The 13,486-nt window shown below is 35.1% G+C and overlaps 1 protein-coding gene across 1 annotated transcript; it reads left to right on the plus strand.

The window, feature by feature from the left end:
• The first annotated feature begins 872 nt into the window (after positions 1–872).
• Positions 873–7,246, plus strand: LOC113714881 (synaptotagmin-2-like). Its single transcript, XM_072069315.1, has 13 exons — positions 873–1,010; positions 1,100–1,408; positions 2,127–2,225; positions 2,315–2,365; positions 2,446–2,569; positions 3,552–3,670; positions 3,853–3,954; positions 4,457–4,531; positions 5,096–5,172; positions 5,270–5,516; positions 5,933–6,283; positions 6,425–6,556; positions 6,979–7,246. Exons 2-13 carry the CDS (start codon positions 1,298–1,300, stop codon positions 7,108–7,110), a joined length of 1,620 nt encoding a protein of 539 aa, XP_071925416.1. The 5' UTR covers positions 873–1,010; positions 1,100–1,297; the 3' UTR covers positions 7,111–7,246.
• The last annotated feature ends 6,240 nt before the right edge of the window (positions 7,247–13,486 follow it).

Below are 13,486 nucleotides of genomic sequence, written 5' to 3' on the forward strand. Positions count from 1 at the left end.
AATATGGATTAGAGTTAGCGAAATTTAATTGCAATATAAAAATATGGATTAATTTTTCCTGCACTGACAGTGTATTATATGATGCTATTAGTTTTGGATGAATGATAATTATGTAAAATTTAAATTTGAAATTCAATTTTTTGTACACGTATGTCATAGATCTAACGTTGATAGTATTTACACTGTTAACACATATAACGTGTACTCTAAAGGGCATACTTGTACATGAGAGATTGGCCTAATTGATCCACTCCTTCATCCAAAATCCATAACTTAAGTTTTATTATTTAGGGAAAAAATTATAACTACTGAATTTAACACGCACGGTTACTTATTCTATGGAAAGTTTTGATGAATGTTGTAAGAATACAATTAATTATTCCAGCATTGAATTCTTTACTGTCGTCCCATTATAATTTATGCCCTAAAATGTTTTTCAATCAGAGCATATATATGGATCCTAGTTTTGGATTGACAAGAAAGAAAGAGGGCATCGCTGTACTTCGACAAATTGCCAAGTCAGCCGAGGACTTCAAACTTCCGTGTCTAACATTTTTATTATCTCCAATAGTATTGGGAAGAAGTTCAATCAAGAAAGTGGCAGGCCGGTAGCTACTAACATCAATTCAAATTTGCTCATATCTTTTGTGATTAATCATTACCCAATAAAAGAATTTTGAACGAGAAATATCAAAGTAAAACACACCAGTCACGTTATCCTCGTTTTGTAGATACACGTACCTCAGGGGCCCCTCTCAAGTCTTACCCAAATTAAGCAGTGATTACAAGATATTTCCGAATCATTAGACCAAAATACCCTCATGCAGAAGCAATTAAGGCAGCCGAAGCTTTACCGACAAGTACGACTGGCACGCGCTTGAATTGTTCTCTAGCAGAGCCGTTATGTGTGGATCAAATGGGTAGTTGAGGCATAGATTATAGATGGGACATCCGCATTTATGTCTTTTCCAGATACTGAATATTTCCTTGCTAAAGATCTTCCGCATAATGTAAGTGTAACGCCTATCATAGCCAAAGGCTCTTGGCCTCCTCTTTTGTTGGTTAACTTTCTGCTAAAGTTTTGGTTTTTCCTTTCCAGTATTTTCAAAGTTGATCCCAGCAGCCCAAAAGTTTGTTTGTCATGCAATTCTTGGAATTGGGTCGTAGAAAGGTTTCACCTTCTGTAAAACCGGAGTGCTAATGATGAACATTTAGGCTTTCTGGCTGACCCTTTTGTTCCCTTGTGAGGATTATTGTGGTGGCAATTTGAGGTGATTTAAAAGCAAGGTTTTTAGAAATGGCTATAATCAGTACAATTATGGGTGTTTTTGGGTTTGGAATCGGAATCACCATTGGGCTTGTGATCGGATATTTTCTCTTCATCTACGTCCAACCAACTGATGTCAAGGTCAGTTGTTATGATTATTATTTTTTTATCTGTTGATGTTCTGTATTTTCGTGCCTACTTTGATATTTAATACGTATCCTTTTACCTTATTTCGTATGCAAATTCTGTAGTATGAGTTCTAAATGGTAAATGAAGTTGTATGGTAGTTATTCCCACTTCGCTGCAAATGAACTGAGTTTCTTCTTAAGTTTATGAGGAAGAACGTACTTATCCTTGCTTTTCTATCTTCTATACTTACGAAGGAAATTCAAAAAGTGTCATGCTGGGGCAGAGTGGGAATATAAAGGATTCATTGGTTCTGTTTTCTTGATTTCTTGTTAACATTCACGTTTAACGACCACTCCTTTGGTGTACTATAGCTGCCTGAAATTTAAGCTGCATTCCCTTTTTTTTTCCCTCTTTTTTTGGGTGTAGTCATTAGTGTGGGGAAAGCCCTTTGACATTTTTTGCTTGTATTTCCTACCTTGATTTGTACTTGTTCACTCCAATAGAAGTTTCCTCTAACGAAATTGAATTAACATTTGAGTTTGGGAAAAGCCACTTTCTCTTAGAAACTGCATAATAGGTTTCTGAAAATTAAGTAGAGATACTCAATATTTTGCAAGTTAAAGCAGGCAATGTAATGAGATGATCATGTGAATGAGTTTCTCTTGTTTTCTGATTTAAGCAAAGATTAAATGAGTGTACAATTATTCAATTTGGATTGTATGTTCTTCAGGATCCTGATATCCGGCCCTTGGTTGAGCAAGAAACTCAAAATCTCCAGAAGATGCTACCAGAAATACCCCTTTGGGTAAAAAATCCAGATTATGATCGTGTAGGCACTGCTCCAGATATCATAATTTTGGGTTCTTGCCGTGTAAAGCATGAACAAAATACTCATCTTATTTAACTCATTTTTTTCAGCTTGATTGGCTCAACAAATTTATTGAAACTATGTGGCCTTATTTGGATAAGGTTTGTGCTTACTTGAATGTTGACGATGTATTACTTTTTTTTTTCCATTCCTGAGTGTGTTGATCAACAAAGATTCTCAGGCTATTTGCAAGACTGCAAAGAAAACAGCGGAGCCCATCATAGCCGAACAGATACCAAAGTACAAAATTGAATCGGTTCAGTTTGAAGCACTGACTTTGGGCTGTCTGCCTCCTACATTTCAAGGTTGAGCTTCTCCTTTTTTCCCTGCTGCTTGCAGGACAAACTCATGTAGTGTATTATCTTGTTTTGGTTGGCTTTCAAGTGATATTCTTCAAAGATGCATATCTTTGTCAATTGAAGTTTAATTGTTACTAGTGTTCAATGCACACCCTATGTGTGCAAATTTAAAAAAAAAAATTAATGAGCATTTATTAAAAGATTTGATTGGGTTGGGTGTAATGTGATTTTTTTTTTGTGTTGTTAAAAAAATTATTTGTGGTTATCGGAGATTTCTATTATTTAGTGGGAGGATAAATAAGGAAAAACAAAAAGTGACAAAAAAAAAGTTTACACCCCTTCCTCTCCCTTTATACATAGTAAGATAAGTATGGTGATCTAAGAGGACATGTTTAAAGCCATAGAGCTATTGGCATCTCATTCAGGTGATATTCTTCTGAGTGTTGCAGCAATGTAAGTAATTTTTTTGCTTGATTCTAGTCAAAGCTGAAAATTTGTTAATGCTGATTGAAATTGGACTTCTGTTACTTGTGAAGCTTAGCTTTTAGTTCCTTGTGACATTTTCTGAAGAAATATTGTCCATTGCTGAATTCTTTGAGCAGTGAATAATTTTGGGATCCACGTGTTTGATGACAATTTGGCTGTCCATATTCAGCAGTTTTGAGGTTAAAATCTTATGATTGCTGGATATGAGTAATGTAGGACTTTAGCCTTCATGAACAGTGAGGATATATAGTTCACCAGTTTGTGCGGGTGCATAATCCACTGAAATTAGAAAAGTAATGTATCACATTAAACCTCCTGTTGGATCATCCATTGATTTGCTTAGTCTTTTGCCCCTCTAACTGTCCTCTTAGCTGCTTATGCTGGTGTGAATTGTCAAGAAAATTACTGTGCCCAAAGTCCAAAATTAATATATGGTGCCCAAAGTCCATTGATTTATTCTTAACAATGATCAACTTTTTCATATATGGTGCTTCTCTTGCAGGCATGAAAGTATATTCCACTGAAGAGAAAGAATTGATTATGGAACCGGCCTTGAAATGGGCTGGTAATCCTAACATAACTGTTGTTGTCAAGGCATTTGGATTGCGAGCAACCGTTCAGGTATTGGCTAATTTCTCTATTCTTTGGATAGAGAAAATGTTAAGAGCAGTCCTCTGGGTTCTAATGTTGTGAAGATTGCTATATTTAGATTAATAGTTATTTTCTGTCTTGCAACATGCTTAGCTTTCTTCCCCCTTTTTCTCTTGATTGTAAACATTTTTTTCCTTTTTTGAGTACTTCAGGTGCTTGACTTGCAAGTATTTGCCTCTCCACGTATCACACTGAAGCCACTTGTTCCAAGCTTCCCTTGTTTTGCGAAGATATTAGTTTCTCTGATGGAAAAGGTGAACGTCAAATGGATGGACTTTGTTTTCTTCATTAAAATATTTTCAAAATGGATAATTCTTTCTGCTGTTTCTTTTGCCTTGAAACTGGAGTATTTGTTCTCAGAATCCCTTGCTGTGCAGAAACTTATTTTCACGGTAAAGGCAAGTGTTAGATATGTGACTTGATTTTTATGCCTATATCTTTGAAAACGGATACTGATCTTTACCAGAGTTGGGAACTATCGTTCTTCTGCTGTGAATCGCACTTTCTGAAGTTCATAAATAATACAAGCTATCCTAAGAAGCAGACTGCTCTATATGTATAGCTGAGCACCATTTGCAAGTTAGAAATAGATATCTCTGTTGAAGTCAAATTGTGTGCCACTCATATGGTGACTAAGGAATGTCATTTCTTTCATTCAAAAGATTCTGATAATCTTCTTGAAATGCTGAAATTATTTATTTTCAGACCATAAAGTTGTCTTCTTATCCCCCCGCCCCCCAACCTCCCATTTTGCAGCCTCACGTTGACTTTGGATTGAAACTGTTGGGGGCTGATGCTATGTCCATTCCTGGTCTGTACAGGTTTGTTCAGGTATAATTTCTATTCTGCATTTTGTTTCTTTATCTTACTCTCCTCAATGAACTAGTTTTCAATGTTAATTTTGATATGGCTTATATGGCATGGCTTTTCAGTGAAGCTTATGCAGCTGATGCTAATATGTCCACTAAAAAATTACTGTTAATAAGTGATTGTGAAGATGGGCTCATTAGCATAGAGTTTCTGTCCTCATCATGTGTATGTTTCTTCATTCCTTCAGATTTTGATTGCTGAGACAACTAGTTTGTTTAGGAACTTAACTAGTTTAACCTCTTGTTAACTCCTCTGTTGCATTCCTTCTGCTTTGAGGCTTTATTCTCCTCCAACTCCACATATCAGTCATAGCTGTAAATATTGTTTGTGTTTTACCTTTGCAATTGTTATGCCATGGCTAAGCCAATATTTATCCTTTTTTTTTTAAAGTGTAGAATTTTGTATAAACTCACTGCTACACCTATACCTTTAGATATTTCCAAAATATTGCAGCGTGGTTGTTGCGTGTATTTTACTCGTAACTCAGGCTGTTTGCATGACATTTCTGTCATATTTTTACTCCAGGAGCTTATTAAAGATCAGGTTGCAAATATGTATCTGTGGCCAAAAACACTAGAAGTACAAGTACTGGATCCTGCTAAGTAAGTCTATAATCTTTTGATGAATTTTATTTAAAAAACATCCATCTACAGATGGTCCTACCATCTGATAATGCTTATTACATCTCCAATTTAACAGAGCAATGAAGAAACCGGTTGGAATCCTTACGGTGAAGGTGTTGAGGGCAATGAAGCTTAAGAAGAAAGATCTTTTGGGTGCTTCAGACCCTTATGTGAAGCTAAAACTTAGTGAAGACAAACTTCCTGCGAAGAAGACAACTGTGAAACAGAAGAACTTGAATCCTGAATGGAATGAAGAATTTAACTTTGTTGTGAAGGATCCACAATCTCAAGTTCTGGATGTTTCTGTCTACGATTGGGAACAGGTATTTTCCTACAATTGCATCATAAATATTACGTCAGTTACCTTTTGTTTTTTTTTTTTTTTTGAGCTTGATGGGGGGTTTATTTTTTCTAGGAGTAATTATATTAGTATCACCAAAGAAATGCAAATTACTCTACTGTTTAGCGCCCTGTGTTTTACATAAACCGTGCCAATTACCTTCGCTTCAAAAGGATGCATGAGGACTTGTGTGGTTTTCTAAACTGATGTAATTTGTATTGTTCAACAGGAGGATACTGAGCACATTTTAAATTTGTTGTGAAAGTGTTTTTAAGTTTATTCCTCCTTGCAGAGAGATTGTTTTGCTGCCCTACTCATTGCCTAAACAACATAAGATTTGCTTTATGTTCAATTTGCTCCTCGTGTTTGTGTAACTCTCAGCCAATTTATCCTACATAGGTCGGCGTCCATGACAAGATGGGAATAAATGTCGTCCCTCTGAAGGAGCTTACACCTGATGAGCCAAAAGTTGTGACGCTTGATCTTCTCAAGAATCTAAACCCGGATGATCCTCAAAATGAGAAGTCACGGGGGCAGCTTGTTCTTGAAGTGCTCTACAAACCATTCAAGGACGATGAGATGCCGGATGACATTGAAGACTCAAATTCAATACAAAAGGCTCCAGAAGGAACTCCTGAGAGTGGTGGTCTGCTCGTAGTTATAGTCCATGAAGCTCAAGATTTGGAAGGGAAGCATCATACAAATCCATCTGTAAGGTTGCTTTTTAGGGGCGAGGAGAGAAGAACCAAGGTAAGCTGTAATCTATATTATTACTATTGATAGAATAAAAGTTGGCACATTGAGAAGAAAAGAACTAGAAGCTTTTTGCAACCAAGAGCTTCTTTCTGCAATTGCAATGATTGTTACTTGTGGATGGATCCGTTGTTGCAGCCAGTGAAGAAAAATAGAGATCCAAGGTGGGAAGAGGAGTTCCAATTTATGTTGGATGAACCACCCACTGATGACAGGATTCATGTGGAAGTTGTTAGCACTTCATCAAGGATGGGTCTGCTTCATCCCAAGGTAGCAATTATCATGTTGGGCATAAATATGTTCTTTCTTATTATGAGTCATGGAAAGCAATGCTGAAGAGCTATTGATCAAGACTAAATGTACTGTGTTGTTATCTAGAGATTGGGATGTTGCTCAGATTAGTTTTCTTCCAACTACTATTTTAAGTTGATTCCAAATGTTTACTAATTGCTCCTCAATGTCCTAAGTAATTGGTTTCAAATTACAAAAATTTATTTGCTTGCATTAGCAACACATTTTTTAATCACCATTTTATCTCGCATACATCATATCAGAAAAGTGCTGCAGTAATTTTTTTTTTTTTTTAAAAAAAATCTATCCCAAATAATCTACTATCCAAACACACTAATTAATATTCAATTTGTGTGCTGATCAGAAGAAACTAACCATTTACCTTTTTATTTTCCTTGTAGGAAATTCTTGGTTATGTGGATATATATCTCGCAGATGTTGTCAGCAATAAGCGTATGAACGAGAGATACCACCTCATTGACTCGAAAAATGGTCGTATTCAGATTGAACTGCAATGGAGAACTTCAGGTTGAGATGCTACTATATTATCACTACTGTATCGTATCGCCTTGCACGACCTCTCTCTCTCTCTCTCTCTTGTTTGCCTGCATGGTATGCCCAAGTGCAATAAAAGTTTTGTTTGCCTGCATGGTATGCCCAAGTGCAAAACTTTTATTTAGTTGTCCAATTTGTCAATAGATCTAGACCCCCTTTTTTTTTTTTTCCCTGTTTTCATGACAGTAGTAACTTCTGGCATTTACATCAGTGTAAATGTATGCAAATCGCTCTGACAATCGAGTTACCCTTCAAGCTCTCTCACTTTTGTAACACATATATGATATGATGGATTGCAATTTATGATATGGTATACAAGAAGGTTTTTAGCGGATTCAAGTTTTGATTTACATGAAAACGGGAACAATAAACATCTAACTGCTAATTCGCAGTACTTCAGATTAGTTTTACTTGTACACTACGTGATCGGGCATTTGCTGTTCCGGTGACCGTACAAGTATTGGATTCTTTTCCTGTCTTTTTAGTTCGAATTTGGATATGGATCCAGTTTTTATTCTCAGGTCCGCATTTGTGTACTTTCTATAGCCAAGCTGGTAGAAAAGTTTTTCATAATATATTTCGGAGTTTAATCTGACATAAAAGAATTTGATTTGTTAGGAAGAAACTAAAAACAAAGACAACAGTCACTAATCACTAGGCTATGGTGGGCTTTCAAGGCTTCAACAACATACAGTATTAGATTAGATTCTCAGGAAGATCCAACTGAGCTTGGATGTGACCCGTTACTTAAAGGTGCTAGCTACCCTGCCCTAGCTAGCCCTACCGCCCCCTTTTAAATTGCAATCCAATCTGATTGGACTCGAGCAGCGATATTCTTCTTTCTTGTCCAACATCATTGCAAACTTCCAAGGCAGGCTGGCAGGCCCGGACCGGGATTAACATTGAACACCGGGCTCCGGCTCTGGGCCTCTGCCACCTGTCTTGTCTATCATCTATTCTCTCTATCAGATCAGATCAATCGTCTCAAGCTGGCCATGAGAGGTTCGCATATCGCCAAATTTAGCGTATAGGTCATCCCGCTGCCCCTACTACTCCGGCTAGCATTTCATCCAACTCTTTCGGTCCGTTTCCAAGTAAACGTATTTTTTTTCCCACCTTAAAAAAGATCATCACACTTGTCGTAATTGCCAGGAAATACACCAATTGGTAAATGGTTTTTGCTAGCATTTAGTTAGGATTTTAAATTATACTAAAACATCCGTGCAAAAGTTCAAGAGGTGCATCATGTGTGACGGATGTTCATTCACATTTTGAAAAAATCGTTTAAAAGTTCACTCGTATTTCGTTAAATAAATTTTTTATTTTTTTATTTTTAAAATGATAATTTTAGATGCCTTATAAAATTAAGTAAATAAAATTTTATCATAACCTAGATTATTCAATTATTTTTACCCTATATTCATTAAGTGATCCATACATGACCCTTTTTTTAGGAATAAAATGGCTAGTTCCTATTTATGGTTAAACAAATAACCCGATTTATATTCATTTTTGCTCCTAAGAAAGTAGAATATGATCTGAATTACATTCATTTTTTTCCTTAAAAAAAAAGCTGAAATCTAATCCAATCTATATTTATTTTTATTACTAATAAAGTAGAATATGACTTTTTTGTACATGAAAATTAATTACATGTAGGTTACATGATGATTTCGGGTTAAATTTGATTGACTTGAATTTGTACAAGATGTAAATATATTATTTTAAAAATGAAACATGAAAAAATTCATTTCATGAAATGTGATGGATATTTTTCACGATTTTTCCTCATATTTTTACATTCCGTGTGAAGTAAAAATTATTTGGAATTATTTATCATAATATTATTTGAGATATTTGATGCAAGCGAAATATGTTTTTTCACTATGTGATGCATATGTAAAAACGGTGGAGGCAGAGAAAAAGATGAAGACTGTATATTACGCAGAATAAAAAAAGGTAGCGAGAAGACTTGCCAAATACCTTTGCAATTGTAACCCTTACAAAAAGTGTACTTCAAGGCTAATGTATATAAACTGTTCAGTTCTAAATTGAAAACAAAAAAAAACACACACACACACGCACACAACAAACGATTACAAAAGATCATTTCAAAGCTTGCAATGGTTCTACCAGGTGGATGCTAGACTTTACAAGCGACGTGTAGAAGAGTGGGGCGGACAACAGGGCGGGAAAGTCATGGGCGGGCCGAGAGTGCAGGGCTGGTGAGGAATTTTTATTTTTATTTTTATTTTTTTTCTCATGTTTTAAATGGAATGGGGCCGGGGACGATAGCCCCGCCCTATTCCCTTCCGGCCTCCACTACTAATATATATATATATATATATCATAATTTGTATGATAAAATGATTATTTGATTATTTTAATTTACTTGAATTTTTACATATTGTAAGTTATTTATCAAAAATTAAAAATGAATATGATGATTGTAAGTTTAAATTTATTATGTACTTTATAGATACACGTCAATAATATGTACATATCTGTTATAATTTCAGAACTAAAAAAATCATAATTTCTATGATAAAATGATATTTTGGTTAATTTTAATTTACTTTTTTTTTTTTACATATTGTAAATCGTTTAAACAAATATGATGATTAGAAGTTAATTTGCTATTATATTTGCTATTAAAAGTAGAGAAATTAATTAAAAAGATCAAATGATTTTTAATATTGAATTTACCTTGAATATTTAGTTAAGAGCCTAAAATTTTTTTTTACACCATTGTTATTAATGTTATATATAAAAAAATAGTGTCAAGGTAAACAATAAAAAAAAATTTAAATAGCTATGAAACACCTGCAGAAGTATAGGATGAGACGAGGATGGAGAGAATGACAGAGGGAATGGCCCCTTTGTCATCCTTAATAGAGAGACGATTCTTCTTTGACATCACCCCCAAATATAAAATCTCAGTCATCCAATTTGAGCGCATTCCATAATCTTTATTCCAAATCACTCTACTCTATCCTAATTAATTGTTATTGCAAAATCCAAACACTGACAGGCCGGAAAAAAAAAAAAAAAAAAGAAGACAGGTGGTAAGCTTTATGTGAGAATATGAATTTGTTCCCCTCAGCTAGTGGACTAATGTTGCAGAAAAATGGAATAAATTCTGCCTTTATCTTCACAATTTCTACGGCTTCCAAATTCTCTTTAGCTATTGAGAAGCATTCTGACCCACTAACTACTCTCCATTATGGTAGCATAAAGTTGAAAATGCACTTTACTCGAACAGTTGAAATGCCGCAGTATCTCTTTGTTTATACATTTTTTCAGTCCACGCCCGAATGACAGTGGTCCAACATTAATCCATCTTCTTTCTTATTAGGCTTAAAAACTGGTAAGCCGCTTTATGCCCGCTCCGTCAACTTTGATAGGTAATTCGTATCGTGAGCTCTAAAAGTTAAAAAATGACAAGAATAAGGGCAATGAATATTTTTTTGGTCAATTATCACCGCGTACATCTACTTTTATTCTAGTTTATTCTAAAAGAATGACCCAACTGGATCAACGAGAATTGACAGGAACTAAACTATCATTGAACCATACGGGTACATTACGCACCCCATATGAAAAAGTACTGTAGCACTGTTTTGATATGACGTATGTGATACAAAAAAATTATTGAAAAATGTGTTGATGATTCAAGCAAATCAGTGTGTGTAAATAAAGTGAATTAATTGGCAATCCAAACACACTTATATTAGTAACAACATGATGGGAGACAAATTTGAACTCTTGATCTCTTATCCCACAAAAACATGTGACGGGCAACTGCTCTAATCGTAGTTGATATTTTTTTAGTATACATTTTGTTATTCTAAATCATTTCATGATTGATTTAGCAAGATAAAATAGTCAGTAGAAAGATATGATTGAATGTCCAAATATGACAATATCAAGCATGCATGATTCGTTATTCACATAATAGTAGTATGCAAATGTTTGGATAAAGGATTATGGAAAATTTTTTACAAATAATATGTAATATATATATGGTATATGTGAAATAAAAAATAATTAAAATTTATTTATAATAATTCGATTTTTTTTTTTTTTGACAAATAATGGTCCATCCAAGCAAACCAAGGCTATTAGATCAGGTGAGTGCATACATTGCTGTTGCTGATCGAGAAAGAAAAATTTATGTAGTGTTTGATTTGATGGGGGAAGGAAATAGTACAAGCTTTTAGTAAGAAAATGGTGTCCTTCGGGCTATGAAACTAAGAAGACGGAGGAATGGGCCCCAAGGCGAGAGGTAGGAACTGAACTAGGAAACAAAGAGAGTAGACTTTTCAGTCGCAGCCAAAATAAAAATTGGAGTCAGAGTAAAGGGTCCGTGTCTGTTCGGGTAAAGACAGAGACAGTCTTTGATGGATCTGGATCTGGATTGGCCCTTGCTTGCACCCCAACTACGCTCCGAAATACCCATTTGGCTTTTCTCATCTTCCAACTTCAGTTCCCTCGTAAAAAGCACACGACTCTACCGACGCATTAACTCCCCATTGACCCACACCCTAAACCGACCGCTGCGACTGGATATTCCGATCGTCCACCATCGAAACCTCCATAGGCGGCTGCATCACTGGTTCAACCGGCACCTTGACGACTGAGTGAACCTTTGTCGGCGTCTGGACGGTTACGGTTGAAATTTCGCTATGGTGGCACAATTATTCGTACGAATTGATTGAAAAACACATTTAATCATAAATATAAATATAAAAATTCTTTTAATAAAAAAGATGGACTATCACTTAGTAATTTGTATTTATCGTAAATCACGTATGTATGTCACTTAGTCCCTCGGGTTAGAGCACCTGGTCTTGAGGTAGTCATCAGGTTCTAAGATCCAGGGTTCGAACTTCTCTTAACGCCTGGATATTCTTGAGGGACAGGCGGGGTACTTCAGGTTCAGGTGCAGGATGATTAGTCCGGTAAAGTTAAAAATAAAAAAAGTATATATATATATATATAACAATCATAAAAATTCTATCAAAAGCTAACTATGCCTATCCCTCCCAACAATGAAAAATAATTATTCAGTCCCAACCAAAAAAAAAAACCCAGTACATGAAACGAAATTCACCTAATGTTAATTTACACTAAGTCACAGTGAGTGTATTTGGATAGTAAGAATGCGTCAAAATCACAACTGCACCTACTCTAAACCTGCAATATTCCATATTCCCATCTTCCTAATTACGTTATGTCTTAGTGTTGTCCACGAGTTATTCTGGTGCAATTACAACAGGTACACTCCATGGTCGGCAGACTCCGTCAACACAAGTAACGTTGATGAATCGCTACGCCGTAAACTGGTGTCAACTTAGCAAGAATCCCAGAAGCCAATGGACTACTACTTGTACCTTTTTTTTTTTAAGAAGATAATTATTCTACAAACTATTCTATCTTATACCGCCGGAGGAGGAGGAGGAAGACCGTGAAGGGGCCAAGAGAACTACTACTTGTACTTGCAAACCACGCATCGTCTCATCAAACTCCTCTCTCTCTCTCTCTCAATCCCATGAACCAAAATTGTAAAGGGTGGTTTGATTCGAATTTCACAATAGTGTGTTTCGATGGAGTATTATTTGAAATAATTACTGTAACATTTTTCGTAATGTGATGTATGTAAGATAAAAAAGTAGTTGTAAATATAAAAAAGATAAATTAAAGAATGTATGTATGATACAAGTGAAATATTATTTGAGATAATTCAACGATCCAAACACTTTAAGTAAAGAGTGGTCAATAATAATATGAATTTTTAATGAAACCCCATATACCATGTTTGTTAATGAGGAATGGGTTTTACATAAGTTTACCATGTTTGTTAATGAGGAATGGGTTTTACAACATATTATTATTTTCCCTTTTCATTATTTCCTTTTTTCTCCATCTGTTAAGGAATGGTGGCATTTCATTTTCGTATTTTTGCATTTAAGGAGACTAACATGACATTTTGTTTTCTTATTTTTTACATTTAAGAAGACTAAAGATGGATAATTAAGATAATTCTCCAGTGAGAAGTTGTTAATCAGAAAATTCATAAAAAAGGCCTATGGGCTATGATTCCCATTGATTTATTCTCTTTGGCCTCAAGTAAACATCATGTATGGTTGAAAAAAAAAATGGTAAACATACATACATGCATGTGTGGACATAATTGAACTTGAAATCCACAGCAGGTTGAGACTCATTTACCAAATACCCTCTGAGCATGCAATTCTCTTAGTTTATTCAACAAATGATGAAATACACTACTATATTAAAAAAATAGTATATATTGGACCCTTCGATTCTCCACTCACTAGCAGTAGTAGTAGA

This window comes from Coffea arabica, chromosome 10c (genome assembly GCF_036785885.1).
Source record: "Coffea arabica cultivar ET-39 chromosome 10c, Coffea Arabica ET-39 HiFi, whole genome shotgun sequence".
Taxonomy (NCBI): Eukaryota; Viridiplantae; Streptophyta; class Magnoliopsida; order Gentianales; family Rubiaceae; genus Coffea; species Coffea arabica.